This window comes from Barbus barbus (genome assembly GCF_936440315.1).
Source record: "Barbus barbus genome assembly, chromosome: 30".
NCBI classification, from domain to species: Eukaryota; Metazoa; Chordata; class Actinopteri; order Cypriniformes; family Cyprinidae; genus Barbus; species Barbus barbus.
Window position 1 is genome coordinate 24,926,889 of NC_136758.1, and position 22,790 is coordinate 24,949,678.

Here is a 22,790-nt window from a genome sequence, read left to right on the forward strand (position 1 = left end):
CATCCTCTTGTGTGCAGCCTATTCAATATACAGACTCTACAGAAACCTGCTTAAAGGACAAACAGTCTCCTGATTACAGGGACAAAATAGCTGCCTCTTTAAAAGCTGTATGAAAGAGCTGATTATATTATCTAAAGACAAAACTGCTAAAAAAATCGGAGATGATTCATGATTCAAGGTGATGGATGTGACGTGAGGCTTGCTTTCAAATGTGCCTGAACGAGGCACTGTTAATTCAGCAAACGTACTCCATCTAGGGAGAGATATTTGGAGAATTTCAATCAGCAAGGCTGTACCTTCATTTGCCGTAATGAGTGAATTTCCACATCTGTGAGAGGCCAGCACTGTGTGAGTTAATTAGCTGGATCCATCACGGCTAATGAATTGGAAAAGTGAAACACATTGACCCAAAATCTATAGCATTGAATTTTTTCCAATGAGCCATGGAAAAACTGCATATCAAATCTAATGCATAAAGTGCATATTTTGCACCAAAATGCAGCAGATCTCATTCAATAATTAATGGAGATTTTCTGGCGAGCGACAATTCTCATCCTCTCTTGAGGATGTTACAAGACATTAGGTTTAACAACACTCCAGATGTGGTTTTGATATAGACGTGTCTTAAGCTTGAGATTTAATACTTTTCTGCCCCTTGGCCACAATCTAAGTAAAAGATTGTGTTCTAAGATTAAATCGTTATGGATAAATTGTTAAGGACGACAGCAATCCAGTTTGGGAATATTGTCTTTGAGAGTGGAAACAAAGCATATTGTCAACGTTTGCAGCCTGCTTGCATTCTGCAGTGCATGTAAAATGCATCATGACACTCCTGCCAATCATATTTGGGTTCATGTTGCTAATAAATAACTGTTTTTCACTGGAAGACAGATATACTTTACAGCCCTCATACACATTGATTTGTATGTTGCAATTGCAATAAGAGACTACAAGTCTTGCTCTCCAAATCACTATGTAATGCATGTTCTTTACACACATTCTTCAATTTTTAATGGTATTTTTGATTCAATTTTGAAATGGGGAGATTGGGAGGCAAATTTAAGAAAGTAATAGATGGGATATATGAAGAAAACAAATGCGTAAGGAAAAAAATCAATGGCTATAGGAGGAATTTACAGGTATAGTTACAGGCTTTCACAGCCATTGAAAAGCGTTTCAGAATGCATTATAGAATCAGAATATAGATCATACATTACATTGTGCTCAGGGGGTATAAGTAATATCCTTTTCGTACCGGCCTAATGAAGTGTTCAATAAGCATGAAAACCCTGGCATGCCTTTTTGACAGGATGATCCATAAAAGTATGGATAGGGATGAAAAATTTAACTGGGAATAACATGGTACATTCTGAAATAATTAACACTTAAGGCATGAATCTGTAATTGTCTTTCCATAAAACATGGATGTGAAATATCTAGATCGACTGCTGTGAGAGTTTAATCATTTACATACTGCATTTCAAGGTAGGTTTGACTTCTCTAATAATCACAGTTGAACCGGTGCTCTCAGTTGCTGCTCCCATGTGGCCATCAGTGAAAACAACCAGAGAAATGGTGTAAACTAAGTAATTCTTCTCGAAGGAAATCTTTTAATCTTTTTGTTGGACCGTGCTATCATATTTCATGACCGTGTAATGCAATTAATTATTTTACACTCTCACTTGTGGAACACGCAATAGTTGCGCTCTGTTGAAGGAATATTTCGACCCTCATCAAAGCCTGTATGGAAAAGAACAGCTCAGAGATGATACAAAACATCTGTGTCTCACAGAAGAAAGCAAGTCATGCAGCTTGGAATGACATGAGGGTGAGAAAATGACAGTGTTTTCAACTCTTCTTTTAACAACACACAGTCAGTTTCCGTGTCCTTTGAGACTCACAGGATGCTAACTTGAAAGGCAAGAGCGACAGAAAGAAGGTTTTCAGTTTCCAAAATCTGAACACTGCAGGCCAGCTGGGATCACCAAGTCGGTTTTATTAGAAACAAAACATACAATACTGCTAGAAATGGCTCATAAATATCAGCGCTACAGACAGAAAGGCAGCTTACAAATACCGCAAGTCTGTGTTTGGAACGGGGCATTCATCCCGGTGCTGAAACACAAACCATCAACGGCAACGAGACGAGAGATGCGCACAGGGTCTAAAAATAAGCCATTGTTCTGCGCTGTTGGCTGGAGGCGGCGTTCGAGCTCTCATGCTTAATTGGCTACATTGGCACTGCTTTCACCTTCCTCGACTAGGCAAACAAAAGTATCTGCTGCAGGTGTGCTAAAACCAGCAAGTTTCCTCCCTCCGTTCAACATAAGTCTCATCTCTCACTAATCACAGAGCTTTGTACGCGTAAACATCAGATTCGAAGCAATAGTTCAGCCATAGTTCAATAGTTCAGCCAAAGAATGAATGTTCCGTCATTATTTACTCGCCCTCATGTTGATCCAAGCCCATATGCTGGTAAATAGCTTTTGAAGAATTGTTGTGGTTTTTGCCATAGGAAAAAAACACAATAAAAGTAATCAATATGACTTTTGCACTACATTCCAGGTTTTCTGAAGCCATACAATAGCTTTGTACAAGGAAATTTCAGATAATAAATGTCTAGAGCATTCAAAAATGGTGTGCAGAAGCAATCAACGACAAACAGCATTGGCTTATTGCTTAATTTAACGAAGATTACATTGGTCAGTGAATATTAATGACCTCTACTTTTGAATAGTGGATATTAAATGACCTTTAATAGTACTTTTGCTCTCCTAGTACACAGTACTTTAAACTCTCCAATAATCAAATAAGACTAAATCAAAAATGGCACATAGAAACCATTTGTATAGCAAACTACTGCAACGTGCCAGCTTTGTAAATTTTGACAGGCAGTGAATAACTACTAAAAAAACTGCAATGACTGAAAGCTTACATGGCTTTAGAAGACTTGGAAATAAAGCATATGGACTATTTTTGTCTAGATAATTCTTTAAAAAATTGAGTTTGTGTACAGGTACCAAAAAAAAAAAACAATATATGGGTTTGAAATAGCATGAGGCGGAGTACATAATAAAATGAATTGTTATTTTTGTGTAAACTATTTCTTTAATCATGTTGCTTTTTCACTCACATAGCTAAATAAATTCATTCTGATTAAAACAGTAATAAATGTCTTGTCCTGATGTGTACTCAACATAGTGTTTACCATTTTTGTCATAATTAATCATTCAAGAATGACCCTTCCATTCATGATTGACTCAGTCTCTCTTTGCAAAGATCTAGGCTCAATATATGCATGATATAAATGGAGAAAACTGAGGGCAGTGCCAATGTGACCCTGCTGGCTGTGTGTTACTGAGAAAAAGATTGACGAGGAGGCTCTTAGGCAGCGCTGGACACTGCCAGCTTTTTCAGATGATCCATAAACACCTGAAGACTCACGTCGTCTGTCAGAATGGGTGCGCCAGACTCCTACACAAACACAGGAAGTATGATTCAATCAGCAGCGGTGTGGGTAAAACAATATTAGAACAAGTGGAGACGTGTTTATATTGTTGTATAACAACGGCTCGTCACACTAATCAATATTCCTCACATAGGAAATGTGCTTGTGTTGGTGAGATATACTGCACTTACCTGACCCCATGCATACATGTTGTTGTGAGTCTGAGAAGGATTCACTTTGGAGAGGAGGAAACGAGCCTGGAGGGGGAGAGAAAATAAATCTCGGTAAAAATTCAGACCCTAAAAAGCAGAACAGAACAGCCATGTCTCGATGGCCCATTACAGTCATTTATTCACAAGCGCAGTTTAAAAATCTCTGAGGGCGAGTTGCTCAGGCGTAGAAATTGACTGAAGAGCTGTCGGAACAACTGTTTTCAAAGTAGCACCTTCCATTTGAGCCGTCATTAATCAAGGCTTGAGAAAACGGAGGTGGCTTTGTGAAAGCAATTTATAAATTTACACTGACTAATGCAAAATTACTGATTCAAAGCAAGGCTGTTTGCCATGGCTCTCTCAAACCAACTATGTTTTTAATCAAATGGCTGTAAAAACCTACAGTTTACAGTGTAAATGCAGTTAATAGACCTGTCAATTGTTTGTGGCATTCGCTTTCAAAAATTCTAAAAAGGTTAATTTTTATATAATTGATATTATATATAAATATTTTATGGCCTGGTTTCACAGACAGGGCTTAGACTAAGTCAGGATTAGGCCATAGTTCAATTAGGACATCAAGTCATTTTTATAAACATGCCTTAGAAAAAAAACATTACTGGTGTGCATCTAAAGACAAAACAAAGGCACTGATATGTTTTAAGATCAGTCAGTGCACGTTTCTTTCAGTTAAAACAGCTCAGACTTACATTTTAGTCTAGGACTAGGCTTAAGCTTTGTTTGTGAGACCGGGGGTAAATGTATAAACATATAATTTCTCTTGAATATATACATGCATGTTTGTATTTATATATACGCATAATAAACAGACACTTTATACACACATATATTATGTAAACAAAAACTTTTTTGGATGCGATTAATCGTTTGACAGCACTAACACACACACACACACACACACACACACACACAACTGTAATCAGTTGACATCCATATTCAAGAGCCAAGTGCACTTAAAATGTTGCTGCAACACACAGAATGATCTTTGATTTGTTATGCTGCTTGCAACCATAAACCTTAGCCAGGCTAATGAACAATATTACTTTGCAGAATATTTTTCTTATTATTATTAAAATAATTAATCAGTTGAAATGTTTGTTGAAAATTGCCATATTTTATATTATAACTGTTGTTGTCATTCAGTTAAAAAAAAAAATGAAATAATCCACCATGGCTCTGTGATTTTTTTTCCAGAATTAAGAGTCGTGTTCCAAAACTTGAGCTAACACCGAGCTGCCTACATAGACAGCAATTTAAGGCATCACTGGTGCATTCCCAACAATAAGGCTATGCCAAAAAAGTAGGCAGAAACATTGTGCTGACAAATCTGACATTGAGAGGGCATTCCAAATGAGGAGTAAAAATGTGTAATCCAAAAATCAAGATAAATTTGTTATAAATATATATTTAAAAGTATTGACAAATCTAATTCAATGTAGCTGAACTCATTCTTTTATCTATTTTACCAAATGCTGTGCTTTTAAGACACACTCTTAGCAACATTCTAATTTCAGATTGTATTGGAATTGGTACTGTTCCAAATCACTTATCAGTCGTGGCCTAGTGGATAGAGCGTTGGACTTGTAACCCGAGGGTCGTGGGTTTGAGTCTCAGGGCCGGCAGGGATTGTAGGTGAATAACCAACACTCTCTCCACCCTCAATACCACGACTGAGGTGAGACCCTTGAGCAAGGCACCGAACCCCCAACTGCTCCTTGGGTGCCGCAGCAATGGCTGCCCACTGCTCCGGGTGTGTGTTCACTACTGTGTATACACTTGGATGGGTTAAATGCAGAGCACAAATTCCGAGTATGGGTCACCATACTTGGCCACACACCACTTCCCGTTCCCTTTGAGGTTAACTGCCTGCACTTTAGTTCCAAAAGGAACTTTAGTTTCCCACTTTAGGTTTTTTTTCTTTTCCGTTTTAATTTTTCTCGACTCTGTTTTAATGATTAAATTAAATTGTATTAAATCAATCAATAAATAAAATTGAAATCACGATACTTACAATTTCAAAATAACAATATTAAAAGTTTAACAAAAATTTAATTTAAGGCCCTATGAAATATGTTTTTTTTCCTCAAATTGGGTTTTATTTTTACCAGATTCTGTTTTCCATTAATTTTCTGGATTGTATTTGAATGGTTTCATTTAATTTTAATAATCAAAAGCATCTCTAATGAATTCATTTAATTAAAAAAATAAATAATGTATTATCTTTTTCTTTTTTTTTTCAGAAATACGGTGTAGTGTATTTATATTTTTGATAAATAAATTCTGGTAAACACTTTTTCTGGTCAATATTGCTTTAAAAACAATGTTTTAATAATAATTTTATTAGTAGTAGTAGGACTATCATTACATTAAGAAATATATTTCAGTCACAGATTCTTCAAATTTATTTATATTATATGACGAGTTTTTCTCAATAGAAACTAAAATGCTGATGATGTGACTCTCAGTGCAGTTCTAGAGATTGTTTGTTCAAGTACTCATAAAATGAGGCAGCAGAGGCTGAAATCCCTGCAAGCATCTTGCGTGCTTCACTATGCGTCTGCATTATGCATTCACAGAGAGACACGCAGAACATGCAGGATTCATATTTAAACAGTATTTTTGTGACTTAATATTCACAGACACAAATCCATAATCGCATTTTGATTTAAGTGTACTGAACTACTTTTGATTTATTCATCCAAAGTTTGGAAAATTCAGTGACATTCTGCGTTGTACAGTAAATTATGTTTTTATGACTGGATTCTGCGTTTTCTGCATCACGGAAATCACAGGGCCCTATGTATGTGAAAGGTTTTGGGACAGAGCTCATATTGCACAACATCTTGTGGCTTATTGCTTTATTTAAATAAGATTAAATAAACAGGTCAGTAAACATTAATGACCTTTACTTATGAATAATGAATATTGATTACCGTTAATATTACTTTATATCTAAAACACAATAAATCAGTGTAACCCATTTAGTTTAGTGCGAGTGCCTCATAATTATTGACGTCCTCTGTACCTGACTGCCGCCGTGCTCTGTGTCGATGTAGCGTGGCATGGGGAAACGAGTATGCAGAAGCTCTTGGGCATCATCCACAGGAGCCTGAAGCAGGTGGCGGAAGTTCTCATACTCAGGCATGTCCTGGTACCCAGCTTTACGCCACTGAGACACAGTCTACATGAGGAAAAACAGTGCATCTGTCAGAAGTCATCCAACAAGGTGCCAAATCTGAAAATTCATCTTGTTTACCAGCGCTAGTAAATGTGACTCTAAGAGAACATCTCACTCCATTTGTTTAAAATTTCACTTCATTAGCATGTACTTCAGCGAGACACCTACAAGTGTTTCATCAGAAAATGTCTGTCCTCTGAAACGCAGCCAAGTTTAAACTTGTTTCAGTGCAAAACTGGCTCTGATTTCATTTGCACAGATTACTGAACAGTTCAGACCGAGACCAAAAAAGCAGACTGCATTCTTAATTATTGAAGAGATGAAAAAGACTTGGCTTTAAACCAACATCTACCCAGTCACATGGGAAAACAAACCGCCGTGCAATCGGAAGGCAGAGCATGTGCTGTGATTTTTACATCTTACCTCTCCGTGGTAAATCACAATCTGGAAGAAGGTGTCCATGAGGAGGATGCGGTCAGGCAAGATACTGCTGCTGTCCAGCAACACAGGCTACAACAACAGGAAACAAAGCCCATTATTAGACTGTCACTGTCAATTAGATGCATTGATAAACATCTTTCCAAGAACTTCCCCCTTCTGGTCACAGTGTCAGGGAAAAACAGTAAGTGACATAAAACCCTCCATTAAAAACAGATTAGAAATACACACACGTCAGTTTGAGTTGCACATTGTATCATCACCCTGATGTTGTTTAACTCACTGCTACTGAAGAACAAGTAGTACAGACCATTATGTAGAGTTCATACAACATTTGCCTCTTGCGTCCTCCCGCTCTCTCAAAAAAATTGTGTGCTAATATGTGCAACCTCTATGCTCCCGAGTACAAATGGTACCATGCCTTTGCAAAAAAGGTTTCAAGACAACAATAACATGAGCTTGAACGAAAATAAGAACAAAAGATCACAGGACACTAATTAAACAGACCACTGTTTAATCTGCGGAGTCTGGGGACATCAAGTGCACAGTCATCATGACACCATTCAATGCAAGTCATGACACGTGATTAACTTTGAGGACTCATTAAGCTCATTAAAACAAAATCAATTAATACTGATATTTAAATATAATTTATTAAGCTAGTTTCACTTTGTATACACTACCTTTCAAAAGTTCGGGGTCAGTAATTTTTTGTAAGAAAAATACAGTTATTCTGCAAGGACCCAATTAAATGATCAGCATAGAAAAAATATATATATATAAATGCCTTTTCTTGAAAAAAAATATATTTCCCCTTTCACAAAAATATTAAGCGCACAGCTGATTTCAACACTGTTAAGAATAATAAATAACCAAATCAGCATATTAGAATGATTTTTGAAAGAACATGCGACACTGAAGACTGGAGTAATGATGCTGAAAAATTCAGCTTTTCCATCATAAAAATAAGTTACATTTGAAAATGTGTTAAATATATTTTAAATATAAGCATGGCTAAAAAATTTTTATATGCATCATATATTCATTCAATTCTAACAATTTGGAGAAAATTGAAAAACATGCATAAATCTATAAAGTCCCTCATTGATCCGTCCAACCAGGCAAACATTAAATATGCAGTGGGAGAAGGTTTGCATGTTTACCTCTGGTGGCCCATTGAACGAGTACGCATACAGGATGGGCTGTACCATTATCAGAGACTGGGTGAGGTCCTGTCTCATGAACTGGTGTCTGTAATAGGTGCTTTCATCAGGACTGTTGTTGAACACTTGCAGAAATGGAGACCTCCTCAGATGGAACATAAACTGGCAAAAACAATGTCAAGATCTCATTTTCACTTAGCTGTAAAGTGAGATTCAGTATAATCTCAGAGCTTGAGACAAAAAGAACATACCTGAGGATACAATGAAAACGTCTCGGAGAAACGGAATGAGTTGGGATCGTCTTTATGATAATCTCCAAATTTCTGGCACTGCAAATGAAAGAAAATATAGAAATTATCGTGCATCCCTAATACTGAAGGACTGATTATACTAAGTAAGTCCCAGCTGAAAGAAGAAGTACTGAAAGAAATACTCACCAAGCGGATGAGCTGTCGGTCCAGCCAGCGCAGAACGTCTGGGCCCTCCTCCGTCTCAGCCCTATAGACGGCCAGGCGGGCCATGAGGGTGGCAGCGGCCTCCTGGTCAAAAGATGCAGCGATGCTCTGGATCTGACTCTGTGCATCAGCCCAGCTGAAGAGGAGGATGTAAAGAACATGTTATAGCACAGTGACCTTCAAACACAAGCTTTTGCATCATCGGTCTGACTCATATTGATTCATCCTCATGTCTACATGTTAAAAAAAAGAAATCTAAAAGGTATATTTAAAGCGACAGAACAGAAAATAGTCAAAGAGCTCAGTAACGTTTCAGGCACTTAAAACACTTTTAGAATGTTTGAAAGCTACGAGCAGTGCAAGACTAAATTTACGTTTACGATGTGCATCGATTCTGACAAACAAATGCAATGTTCTAAAAGTGGAAACTTCTTCGAGTTGTCATGGAAACTGTGCTTGATTGTTGAGAATAACAAATGGATGATGTACAAAGATAATGTCCAAACCTGAACGCATTTATGAAGGGACAATCTACAAGAAGAACAATCTGCAAGGTTTTTTTCCCCCTAGTTCTTTTTGCCAAGTGTACTATTACTCAAAGTGAACAAAGTGGACACTGTGGACTTTATCAGTTCTTGTGTCTCAGTGACATTTCGGTGACATTTAGGGGTGAAATACAGTAGAACAGAAGTTCTAATGTACAAAAGCCTTACAGTACCGTCCAAAAGTTTGGGCTTGACCAGAAATCTTTTGAGTTCACAAAGGCTGCATTTATTTGATCAAAATATAATTTAAAATAAGTATTTTGTGTTTTAATCCATTTCCAAATTTATTCCTTGATGCAAAGCTGAATTTCCAGCATCATTCCTCCAGTCATCAGTGTCACATGATCCTTCAGAAATCATTCTAATATGCTGATTTGCTGCTCAAGAAATATTTCTTCTTATTATCAATGTTCAAAACACTCACTTTCTTGCAATTGTGGTCACTCTGATGCGCCTCTGCCCGCTAGAATGCTGGTACTGTGTTACGTACTGTATGGCTCCACGTCCACCCTGTGGGATAGGAGCATTGTGCTGAGGAAAAAGAAAAGAGAGAACACGGTTCAAAATTGTTCAACAATATTAAAAACAAACCCATGAAATGTTATTGCAAAGATAAGAGGTTGCATTCAAACAGGTTTCCATAACATTCCCACCACCCTGGCACCAATCTGCTATTGTCTGGATGAACCAACTAATGCTCCACTGAACAACTTATAGTCTCACCCAAAGTCACACTATTAGTTGAGCAAGAATTTGACAAATGGAGATGTTTTGAAAGCATTAGCATAGCCACAGTGTCCCACTCCTCAAGAAGTCATCCTATGAATTTCTTACATAAACACTACTATTAAAAAAAATCATCAATATTCCAAACTTTTCAATGTTTAAAAAGTCTCTTATGCTCACAAAGGCAGCATTTATTTGATTAAAAACAGAGGAAAAGTTTTAAGTTGTAATAATATTTCACAATATTACTATTTTAATATAGTTTAAAACAAAACAAAATGTATTCCTGTAATGCCAAAGCTGAATTTGATGAAAATCATGATTCTGACTCTCGCAATTCTGACTTTATTTCTAAGAATTTCTAATTTATATCTTGCAATTCTTAATTGCAAAATCAGAATTGTTAGATATTATTTCTAAGAATTTAGAATTTAAGTCAGAATTGCACGATATAAATTCACAATTTATATCGTTTAAATTAACCTTTTTTAATCCCCTCAGAATTGGACTTGCAATTTTGAGTTTCTCTCTCACACTTCTGAAAAAATAAATCCGAATTATGAGAAGAAAAGAAAAAAAGAATTGTGAGAAAAATCTTGTGTTTTCAAAAATCTTGAAAAATTGTGTTTTTTTTTTACACAGTGGAGGAAACGGGCTTTCACAGAAACTGACTGCAACTGTGAAGTAATAAGTTTTGATATTTATATTTGACTAAACATTTAATTCCAGGTTAGGTATTGCAAATATGGTTTGTGCAATACCACCAAAAAACCTGTAATCCAAAAACTGTTTAATGCCCATATGAAACAACACATGTAACAGGATATAACTGTTACAACTGGAAGGAAGGGTTAAGCTCTGGGTAAAGGCACCGAAGCCTTAATTAATGATTAAGGCTTAAACCGCATTAAGGTCATGCTTCTTGCAAATTATACTAAGAAAACACTCGAGCATGAAACGGCTCATAAAGTCGGCAGCAGCCGCAACAGAGAGGATATTGAATCTCAAGCGTCGTGTTTGCAGAGCAGTGCAGCTCCAGCCTCCCAGTGCGCCCTGTGTCCACAGAAACGTACTCTTTAAATGTTAGATGCTTTATTTACCTCGCTACATGTGATTGTAGCGGTTCACATAGTTTTGCCTCTCAAGGCAGCATGTTTACCATTTTCAAACCGGCTGAGGCAGGTGCTGATAGTAAAGGCAGAGGGGGGTTTGACTAACGCTCCCCAAAGAGATCAGTGCTTGGTGAAGTGCGGTTGATCCTTTACTCCTAAAGACCAACATGAGGTACACTCCTCCCATAAAGCAACACCTTCCCTGGTGGTTTGGCACAGATAACATGACCTCCTCTTTCCACAGCTTCTAGTGCGATCTCTGTCGTTGAATGAGCGTTTGTGTTCTTCTTTGTAAATGTCTACATTTGAACGCACATGTAAACATGCAGTGGACAGCGGTGGTTTATGCGGCACTGATGATTGGATCCAGTATCTGCTCCGTTTTGGGGAACTTGGTTTTACTGTTGGTGGTGTCACTCAATCGGAGTTTGCAAACGGAGACCTCGGTTCTCACTTTAAGCTTCTGCCTATGCGATCTGGCATTGGGCATCTCCACCATCCCTTTCGGTATCCATAACAGCCTTTTTGAAGTCAAGAGCTACCCCAGTAAGAGTGCCACCTGCAAGGGCAGCGGCTTTCTGTTTTTGTTGCTCCAGCTCGCCTCAATCCATTCGCTCTCCTGGGCAACTGTCGACAAGTTCACAGAGATCTGCTTCGCCCTCAGCTACCCCATGATCTTCACAGCGTACAGGGCCAAAATCATCCTCGCAATGGTGTGGGTCTACAGCATCCTCAACGCAGCTCTGCCACTCTTTGGTTTTGGTAGTTACGTCTACAGCGAGACAAAGTTCCTCTGTGTTCCCAACTTCAAACCGTCCAGCATCGCTTTCAACATGCTCTTCATGGTGGTGGGAATCATCATTCCCATTGTACTGATGTGCTCCATGTATGGATACATAGTGTATATAGCTAGGAACCAGGTGCGACGAGGGACATTTGTTTGCAACGAAGACCACTGTTTCTACGTTCCAGCCAGTAATTACTTCAAAAGCTCCATAGTAATGGTGACTACCATAGGTAAGCGTAATTAAATCAGGGGGCATAAAGCAGCTTTATTGTGTTTGATTTGCCACAGTGTTTTGGATTTTCAATAAGTGATTATCTTTCTAGCATCACTTGATTAGGTACAATAATTTTTCCTTGAGATATGGAGACTTGCTTCCTGCTTGATACAAACACACAGAACAACACCAGCATCCACATATATTATCACTGTCTGGGGTCGGTAAGATTTTTAAAAATGTTTTTGAAAAGTCTCTAATGCTCAACAACTACATTTGATCTAATATACAGTAAAAACAGTTTTCTATTTGAATATGTTTTGAAATGTAATTTATTCGTGTGATCAAAGCTGTTGTTTCAGCATCATTACTCCAGTCATCAGTCACATGATCCTTCAGAAATCATTCTAATATGCTTATTTGCTGCTCAAGAAACATTTCTTATTATTATCAATGTTACTGCCTAAAATTTTTGTGTAAACCATAATACATTTTTAAGGTTTCTTTGATAAATACAAATGTCAACAGCATTTGTTTGAAATATAAATATTTTGTTTTACATTATATTTTCAGTCACTTTTGGGCAATTAAGTGCATCCTTCCGGAATAAAAGCATTTCTTACTAACCCCAAACTTTTGAATAGTGGTGTACAGTAATATTATAATACTATAACATAATTATAGATTGCAGTACCTTCTGAAAGTATAGAAAACATTAATTTTTAAAAGACAATCTTATTGCTAAACAATTGAGATATTATATTATAATATCTATTATATTATAGATATTATAATATAATATATTAATATATAATATAATATTATTCAAAAGTTTAGACACACTTCATGTAACTATGTATGTTTCTCATGACCTTAAAAACATTACAGGCTTCACCTTAAATGCTTTAAATGAGTTTTGCAGACAAACATAAAATGTTTATGTATGCACCTAATGAAGTTGGTGTGCAGAGCTGGAATCTATACAAAGAAGCTCAAAAATAAAAAGATAATTTTCATATTTTTGCGATTTCCATTTGTTCTATTTCAAAGTTTTGCTTTCTTCCACATTATGGAAATAATAAAAAATGAGCAGGTGTGTCCAAACGTTTGACTGGTTATGTAAATCAAAAATGTATAGAATAAAAGTAGAGTTGGTGAGATTACAGTGGCTTAAGACTAGTCTGTGAGCGCATACAGACCAACAACTAACCCACAGACTAGCAAATTTAACTGCAAAATGAATTGCTGTGCAATAATTGGGATTTAACTCAATGCAATTAATTCAATTTAAAATTGTAATCGACTGACAACCTAATTATTTTAAATGTATGATGTTTATTCCTCTGTCTTTGGTGACTGAGAAAAACAGCAGCAAGGGTCCAGGTAGATTATGGAGAAACTAATTAGCAAAATACATCACACATGCAACACAACCTCCAGACAGTTCAAGTCGATATTCCTCTTGAGCTAATGAAATAAGCTTGTTCAAAAAATCTTTAACCACGTCATGTGATTTGTGCGTGTTGTTGACAGTGTGCCTGCTCGTTTGCTGGCTGCCATACATCGTTATCTGCTTCTATGAGACATTGACGGGAAAAGAGAGCCCGCAGCTTGCTTCGGCTGTTGCCACATGGCTTGTACTCTTCACTTCAGCTCTTAACCCATGGATCAACTCCATGACTCAAATGTAAGCAACTAAGCGCACCACTTTCATTCTTATAATACATATCATGTGGAATTAGGGTAAAAAGGCAAGTATGTCTCTTACGAAGCAAACAGGGCTGGGCTGTATGACACATGGAAAAATGTGTCTCCTATACCATTTTATATGTACTTCACTGCTTTATTGTCACACTCTGGTGTAATAAAATTCACCATTATTCAAATGTTTCAGGTTAAAACAATTAAAATTTGTATTATTCTATTCAGCAAGGTTCCATTAATTCACCAAAAGAGACTGTATTTTAAAATAATTTAATAAACTATATAAAACAAATACTGTTAAACCTTTTATCAAAAACAAAAAATGCATCATGATTTCACCAAAAATTGCACAATATTAATGTTTTCTGTATATTTCATCAAATAAATGCAGCTTCAGTAAGACATCTCTTATGCTTTAAAAAAAAACATTAAACAAAAACTTACAGACCTCACTATGCATTTATACATAAACCATTTTATGGTTGAATTTCAAGAGAAAACAATGTGTATATCCTTACTGTAAGACATTACTGTTAGTATAATGTCATACAGCCCATCCCTAATGTCATGATAGGTAAGAAGGAAGACAGGAAGATCCATAACACATTCTCCCTGAAAAGAAGCTCTCTATTTTTGGAAATGTAATCATGGAGAGACATTACCTTTTTTATTGTTGATTAAGACTTTCCTGGCCTTTTAACTATCAGATGTGGCAGCCCATATTAATACCCGTCACATTCAATAATGTTTTGTAAATAAAATCTGGCAGGAATCGAACGTGGAGCAGGATTGGAAAAGCAAGGTGGAGGTAAAAACTCAATGGCCAATTTGGGCCACATCTAGAAACAGAACATGGAGTGGCTATGAATCATGGTATTGATATGTGGTTGTTTTTTAGATTCTTAGGGCTTGCAAGTATGTGGGAGGTTTACCATGACCTTGTTTGTATCTCTCAGGAGGTACAGAGCAGCACTGCGCAAAAGCCTTAATAAAATCCAGCAGATGTTTGAGTATCCTCGTAAAAACTCCCTCTCCCAGTGCACGACCATACAGCCACGCCGCGAGAGCAACAGCTTCTCCTTGCCAGCTCCCAGTGTACCTCCGGCACTACAAACAAACAACCAACCCCAACAGGACCTAACGCTGGTTTGAGCGCGGCAGCCCTCACTGACCTTTGGTGGTTTGAATAGCGTAGAAATAATCATGACTTAGGGAAGCATCAGCAGCATCGCTTCACCCCAGCACAAGAGGACACTGGGTTGATGGAGCTAACCAGAAGCAATTTCACCGCTTATGATGTAAACAGACTTCATGCAGGAAGAAAAAACCTTGTGCGATATTCCACAGTAAGCTAATCTTTAAGAAAGAAGAGAAAAATTGACTTTTGCTTCAGAAAAGATGTATTGTTTGTCTTTTTGACTTGAACACAAACAGTGATTCAGTTTTTTTTTTTTAAATGAATGCTCAAAGGACAATGCAATGTGATTCTGAAATAAAACCTGTCTCAAATGCTGAGCATCTGAAGCTGCCAATCACAGTTCAATTGCTTTTAGGAACTGCATCTATGACTGACTTTGACGCCAATTTGTATTATTTTGATGGCGCAATCTGAAATGACGCATTTCACTAGCTACGTAAAAATGGTTCTCTTAAATAAAAGCTCACACCGACCGCTAAAATGATTATTCACTGTACAGTAGCTGTGTAATTGGATTTGGAGAAATTTAGCATTACATAACTTGCTGATCAATGAATCCTCTGCAGTGAATGGGTGCCGTCAGAATCAGGTTCAAGAATTCAAATAGCTGATAAAAACATCACAATAATCCACTAGTCAAAAAGTCAAGATTTGTTTTCTTTTTTCTTACAAACATGTAACTTTTCACTTCACTAGACGTTATTTGATGGACTGAAGTTGTATGGATTACTGTGATGTTTTTATCAGCTGTTTGGACTCTCATTCTGACGGCACCCATTCACTGCAGAGGATCCATTGGTGAGTAAATGAAGTAATGCTAAATTTCTCCAAATCTTTGATGATCTTTGATGACAGTAGTAGTAAGTTTCAAGCACATTTTCATTAATGGGTGAACTATTTCTTTAAGACCCTGCACACTCAGAATGACAAATGAGTAACTGTGAAGAGGAGACTGACCTCCAAATTATTCTCTGTAAAAATTTCACATCATGTTTCTCAATATACTGTCAAATTTTTGGTATAATTTATTTACGATTCTATCTTTTGAAAATCATTAAAAGATATAAAAGGTTAAAAACTACTGCAGTGAAGTAATGCTTTAAATTGAAATGCAGTTTTAAAAAAAACATTCCATGTATGAGGAAAGTTTGCCCTCTAGTGGACCACCTGCATTTAAGATGTAAATCTACATGCAATCTGACACCAGGTTCAACAGTGACTTTTGTAATACTCTGAGGCCAATTTTTGCTTCACAGTAATACATAAACATTTTGAAAATTTCGATTTTTTTGCAAGCCGGGGGACAAGGCAAAATTATTTTCTGCGGTAATCCACAAGCATCTGTCTCAAAGCTAGCTTCTGAACATGTATGACAAGGGTTATTGTTAGAAAATCTAACAAATTTTACTCTGATGTACCTGATTCACGACCTCGAAGTAGAATGCAAGAGTGGTGTTTGGATCCAGTCCACAAATTTTCCATTGACTTGTTCCGCCAGTTCCTATTTCCTATAAGCAGAAGTCAAAATTAATGTCAGTATGTTCTTGATATTGCCAGGGAAAACACTGAAACTAAGAAAAAACGTATAGCCGATTTAATTTAAGATAGAGGAGTTCTTACATTTTCTGACACACAGGGACCTTTGGCGTTCAGGGAGACACATGGGCCGATTGCTCCAGAAATCTTTATCTCTCTTGAAGTCTGAAATAGTAGTTTAATAAGACTGTACGGTAACCCACATATAGCACAATTAAATAATGAAAGAATTAAAACAGTCAAGACAACACAACAATTATATAAAAAGAAAAGCAAGCCACCTTAATCTCAAGAGTCCCTGCTAATGCCATCTTAAAGGAGCCCTGCACGTCCTTAGTGAAAACTCTCTGGAAGGTTTGCTTGAATAGGGATGTGTTGAAAGAGTCTGCCATGATCATGTAACCCCTGCCATTTACACAAAAGCATAAAGATGTACCGTTGAAGACAGTCCAAAGACATTGCACGTTTACAATCAGTATAAAAATCATTTATTAAAACAGCATAATGGCAAAGAAAGGAATTTCACACATTTCTGAATAAGTGTTTGCTCATACTGAAAATCTTGAGGACTGTATTATGTTTCCTGACTCTCAGGATGTTTTAATATGCACCAGAGTCCCCTCAAATCTCTTAACACACACTGTCATTATGCTGAAACACAACTTAAAAAGAAAATTGAAAAGCTTTTTTGAATCACTCACCCTGTATAGTTGGTGCAGCACTTCATTTCCAGTAATCCTGTCTGATCCAGAGCGCATGCATAAATATCAATGATGTGTCCATTGGCGGCAGCACGGTTGGCCAAGGCTTCATAGTGCTACAAGGGAATGAAGTACTATTTTAAATGTGTACAGAAACAACATTTACACTTTAAACAGAATAGGAATAGCTCAGATACAATGCATGGCATTATCAAAGCCAAGGTCATGGGTTTGATTCCTAGGGAAAGCAAGATCTGATAAAATGTCAACCTTGAATGCACTAGGCTAAATGTGTGGTCAAATGCATAAATGCATAAACTCAAATCCAGTAAGAATTAGGATAGAATACACAATGAATACACAATGCTGTATGAAAAAAATATGCAGTTGTTTTTCCAGAAAATAACACTCTGATATTACTGTTCTGCTCTGAAAATTCAGTTGAAAATGCAAAGGTCAGTTCAATTTTGAACTTTCCAATGCACCTCTGTGAGCCATCATATCACCAGTATGTGGGTACTTCTACCAAGCCCATCATACAGACAACAAATACGGGAAGACTCACTTTAGTGGCTTTCTTCATGAACTTGGCATTGTCTTTCTCGATGTCGTGCCAGGATCTAATAGGCGTTTTCAGTTCATCTCCTACCACCATTCCTGGACCCTGAGTGGCGGGCCCACCGATGAAAGCCATGATGCGAGCACCAGTGTTAGGGAAAGTGCACTACAAGAGGGAGGAAAATGAAGGGAAACAATTAATAAGCACAAAGCTTTGGACACACTTTAATGAATTTATGCTTTCTACGATCTCAAAAACTTTTTGAGCCAAACGCTTAAGGCTTCAGCTTAAATGCTTCAAAAAACTACAAGTTTTTAAAAAACTAAATTTTTCATTACAAAATATGCATTTTGAGCAGAATAGTGAATGAAAAGCAGTCAATTAGTATCCAGTACACATTGGAAACGTCTTCAATGCGGTTTAAAAAGCATCCCAGGATGCAATTCATTATGTTGAGTTTTTGAGCACATCCAGAATGTGCAAAACTACTTTGAAGAAGCTATACGTTTTGATCACAATATAATTCCCATCCTTCTATTTGTGTTACTTCATTGATTTAATGCCTTTATTGTTAGTTTAATGTTTTACTGTTAAAATAGTAATAATAAAGAACGAAAAGACATGTCCAAACTGGTATTGTAAACATACAATTTAGTAACTGCAGCTGGTAGCAAAGCTGCCATCAAAGCAGACCATGATTGAAGATAATAACATAAATCATAATAGTCACCTCTAACAAACCAACAGCAATGGAAAGAGCTACTCCGAGTGATCTCAGTGGTCGTTTTCCTTGAGTCACAGGCCAGGGGTCTCTCTGCAGTTCTCCCAGTAAATCTGTCAGATTCATATCTATCTTCTGTACTGGCTGAAGAAACCTGAGCACACACATAATCAGTCACCACCATAAATCACACTGTCTTCATTCATATAGGTTCATTTAACTGGTCCCCAGACTGAAGCTGGTTTCCCAAGATTTTTTCTCTACTACTGCCACCTGATGGAGTTTTGGTTCCTTGTCAGTGTTGCCTTTGGCTTGCTTAATTGGGGTTTAAAATACACTTAATGCAGAGAACAAAACTTCAAATGAATTGTTCTGGATGACAACACTATTGTCTTCTGTAGAGATTCTTTATAGCTGAATTAAATTTGGTTCATAATGGATGGATCTTGCAACTTCGACACTGTTATTTGACTGAACTGAATCAACATTGAACTTGTGCTAATAATAATGACACTATTGTGTTCTTCAGAGCTGCTGAAGTGAACTGAAATGACTTGAGCTGAATAAGGACGCTAGAGTTGGTTTACAGCAGAATTTGAATTTGTCTCATATTTCATCAAGTTTGCATCAATGATTATCACTGTTTATTACTCTGAAGCTGCTTTAATACAATCTATAATGTACAAAGCACTATATGAAATAAAACTGACTTGACAACTTCAGAGACAGATTAAAAACATCAGAAATAGATTATGCAAATTATTCATTTACAGTTTGAAGATTTAAATTTGCAAAGCAGCTATAAAAACATATTGAGCTCACCTGTTTGAAGAAGGAACCTGAGGCTGTTGTGGCCCTCGGCCTGCCTGTGCTGCAGCGGGTTTAGTTAACCCAAGCATCTCCTGTACGCAAGATTTATCAAATTAAAATATTGTATATTTAGAGACATTTGTGCCGACTAGTTTAGTCAAACACCTGTATCTTAAATTATCTTGAACTACCTGAAGCTGTTTAGCGCTGAGGTCTTTGGTGCCCCTGAAGACGTAGCTCTTAGAGATGCCTTCACAGCCCAGCTCGTGAACCTGGACCATGCGTCCAAAGGTAATGAGGCCCACCAGAGCAGTGGGAGGCAGCAGGCTGAGGGACATCTGAAGCGACTCCTTCAGCGCCTGCAGATCATCATCTTCCATGCATGTGTCCACCACATACAGGAAGTTCAGGGGCATCTGCGGACCACGCTATAGAAAAGAAACAGAATCAACAAATGAAACTTACCATTCATGAATTTTAAGTGATCTTCATCTCAATCCTTATGATAGATCTGTAACTATTTCTTATGTATCCAGTTCTAGTGTTCAGTATTTACATGGCCATGAAAGGTGGATAATTAAAAGCTTTACCTGGACAACGTATTCAATAGTGGAGAACTGTGGAAGAAGCTCAGCAGGTTGGTTGACCTCAGATATTCCAGCGTAAGTCGGTGGGAACTATGACAGGACATGGATATTGTTTTTGCCATTAATTAATTGACACTTTTAAAAATGCTATGCACTTTTCTTAAGCAGCAACCATTAACTGATAAATCAATAATAAAAATATTAAAAAACAAATATGATTAGCGATTAATTCTGTTCTTATAGCAAGTGAGTCTACTTTAAATTTCACGCATTTCAGTGAATGAGCATCGACAAACAAATGCGCATCAAACAGACAGAGCGCCATAATTCTAAAATAGACATCTTACTAAACATATTTCTTGTTAGACATTAAATGCAAGTTTAAAATTTTAGATGCAATTGTATTTTTAATGAGAGCAGAAACAGTAAAAGGACTACTGTAATGGAGTATAAATATAATCTGTTCACATGAGTGAATGTGTGTTCCTCCTATCTTGTACAAGTCAACATTTAGGATGTGCTTTTGTTTTTCTTCTCATTTTAAATGGTAACCAAACTGCTCAAATGTAACCCCTTTTTTGCATATAATGTTTAATTTTGAGCCTACATACACACATTTAGTATATTTATTTGAATAATGATTGTTTCAAGGATGTGGAATAACAGTTTTGCAAATAATTGATCAGAATGAATCTTTTAATTAAAATTATGATAAAAAAAAAAAAAAAGAATATTTGGATTTTATATCCGATTAACCGAGGAGATAATCTACAGATTAATTCATTAATCATTGGTTGCAGCTTTACAGTTTTCAAAACTGCAATGACTTCACCTGATTTCTCTGATAACAGAAGTTGCAAGCCCAGAGTTTTGCTCTGTAATCCACTTGACTGTTTGTGTAAACAGGGAAAAACAGAAAAAAAACAGAAGCATAATAATATTAGGGCATCGCAAATAATGTATCCAGCTTTCATAATAAATGTGTTTATTTGGAATTTACTGCAATGGATAAGAAGTAGATCCTCCATCTGTGAACTCATTATGCTGTCTGCTTTGACTTAACAGACTTACCACAGAGGATTGAGCACAGCTCGGCACGTGGCCCGGCTGCACAGCACCGGCTCGTACTGAATCGGGGGAAGATCCGGCCGCTCCTTCAGCGGGGTGAACAGGGAGGCCACAGGAACCACCATACGCGTGGCTTCCAGACGACTAGACGGCCAAACGTTCCAACTGAAGCGAACGCCATCGCGGTCCTCGTTCTGCTGGATGAACTCCTGGAAGGTCGCCATAGCACCCTCTAGAATCTAACAGTTAAACCGGGGTAATGGATAAGAGAGAGAAAAGTATGTGGTGATGCATTTAAATAAGACATGCAATCTGATCTGTGTATATATTACAGTCTGATTCATCGTTACCCTTTGGACACAGGGCAAACTATAATGTCACATCTCACATCATTAAAAGCTAGAACGAGATAAGATATACAAGTTCAGAAAGCATCTATGATGCCAAATGCCCTCTAGGTAGGTAGCTCACTTAGTTTTGAGTATCAGGCTGACGGTGACTATGATGCCCAAAAATGCTGTCTAGGTAGGCAGCTCACTAGGTTTTGGATCACTAGAGGTTTTCAAACCACAAGCCACTTTCCTAAAATGTAAAAGCAGCTATACATTTTCTTTTAGAAAGAACTACAATATACTGAAAAATATATTTAAACTTATAAAATAACATAGCATTATCTGTATTTTTATTTGCTTTCATATTTATTAGTATCTTGCCTATTTTTAAATATTATCGTCATTAATATTATCATGAATGTTATGCAAAGCATTTTCTAAACTTTCTCCTGGACCCCAGTTTGAAGATTCCCTGGCTGCAGAAATGCCACATGTGCAGCTTAGAAGAACACAAACCAGTGAAGTAGGAGACATATTAAAAATAATATTGTTTGTTGTTTATTTGTTAAAAATACAAATGTTTTGACAGTTACAACACATTTGGGGACATATTAAGATACAAAATAAGTACGCAATGCTCAAATAAGTGACTATTCCAAAATTATAAGCCCATAACAAATATTATGGCAGTTCATTTATTTACGGCAACGAAAAAATAGATAAATAATAAAACTGCGGTTATGCAGTTTATACGTTTAGTTTAGTTTAACGTTACTTGAACTAACCTTACATGGATCCACTTGAGGGCGTCAGCACACCCTCCCGAATTAGCCACAGAAAGCTAGTTCGATAGCATAAGAAATATATAAATAAGCTTACATCAGCGTGAAAACATCTTGAGAGCAGCACAACTACTTTATAACGATTTGATCCGATCAAACATTTCAGTAAACAGCCCTGCGATGACCTGCTTGTGATGCTTCCAGTCAACCGACTTCAAGCTAAATGCCCTTTAAACCCGCGATTTCTCGCACTGCAGTCCATCTAACGCTTCACATCAATTACCGGATCATTAGCGTAATGTATAAGACCATATCTGTGTAAATAGTAAGTGTTTAGACGTACCTGAAGCCTTGATTTAGTGTCTCCTCAGAGGCTCAGTGACAGCGCGCTCACGGCTCGTGCGCGCTCCCGAGCTGATGACGTAGCAGCTCAACATGGAGTCGGTGCCACGTCAAGAGCCGACACTCATTTTATAAATCATTTGAAGAGTTG

At 37.1% G+C, this 22,790-nt stretch overlaps 2 protein-coding genes across 3 annotated transcripts; one reads left to right on the forward strand and one right to left on the reverse strand.

The window, feature by feature from the left end:
• Positions 1 to 963: 963 nt before the first annotated feature.
• LOC306850418 (protein transport protein Sec23A) lies at positions 964 to 22,721 on the reverse strand. 2 transcript variants are annotated; one of them, XM_079386068.1, is made up of 21 exons: positions 22,641 to 22,719; positions 22,301 to 22,356; positions 21,187 to 21,422; positions 20,948 to 21,005; positions 20,119 to 20,205; positions 19,720 to 19,956; positions 19,541 to 19,620; positions 18,728 to 18,872; positions 18,004 to 18,162; positions 17,439 to 17,554; positions 17,019 to 17,142; positions 16,822 to 16,902; positions 16,620 to 16,709; positions 9,885 to 9,991; positions 8,898 to 9,051; positions 8,712 to 8,789; positions 8,461 to 8,622; positions 7,283 to 7,369; positions 6,707 to 6,862; positions 3,640 to 3,705; positions 1,978 to 3,474 (listed from the first exon to the last, which is right to left on the reverse strand). In XM_079386068.1, the coding sequence occupies exons 3-21, from the start codon at positions 21,405 to 21,407 to the stop codon at positions 3,385 to 3,387; spliced, it is 2,298 nt and encodes a 765-aa protein (XP_079242194.1). In that variant the 5' UTR covers positions 21,408 to 21,422; positions 22,301 to 22,356; positions 22,641 to 22,719; the 3' UTR covers positions 1,978 to 3,384. The 2 variants fall into 2 exon arrangements, with proteins under 2 accessions (XP_079242193.1, XP_079242194.1); XM_079386067.1 differs by lacking the exon at positions 22,301 to 22,356 and having other exon boundaries at positions 964 to 3,474; positions 22,641 to 22,721.
• On the forward strand, positions 11,622 to 15,155 carry LOC306850593 (adenosine receptor A3-like; the record flags this gene model as incomplete). Its single annotated transcript, XM_079386300.1, has 3 exons — positions 11,622 to 12,315; positions 13,833 to 13,986; positions 14,960 to 15,155. 3 exons carry the CDS (start codon positions 11,622 to 11,624, stop codon positions 15,153 to 15,155), a joined length of 1,044 nt encoding a protein of 347 aa, XP_079242426.1.
• Positions 22,722 to 22,790: the final 69 nt, after the last annotated feature.

Excerpts from the sequence above, each read along its gene's own strand:
- LOC306850418 (XM_079386067.1), bottom strand. The coding sequence starts at position 21,407 with ATGGCGACCTTCCAGGAGTTCATCCAGCAGAACGAGGACCGCGATGGC. Across the intron at positions 8,790-8,897 it reads ACCGACAGCTCATCCGCTTG|TGCCAGAAATTTGGAGATTA; the intron begins GTGAGTATTTCT and ends TTTCATTTGCAG. Across the intron at positions 8,623-8,711 it reads CGTTTTCATTGTATCCTCAG|TTTATGTTCCATCTGAGGAG; the intron begins GTATGTTCTTTT and ends TGTTTTTGCCAG.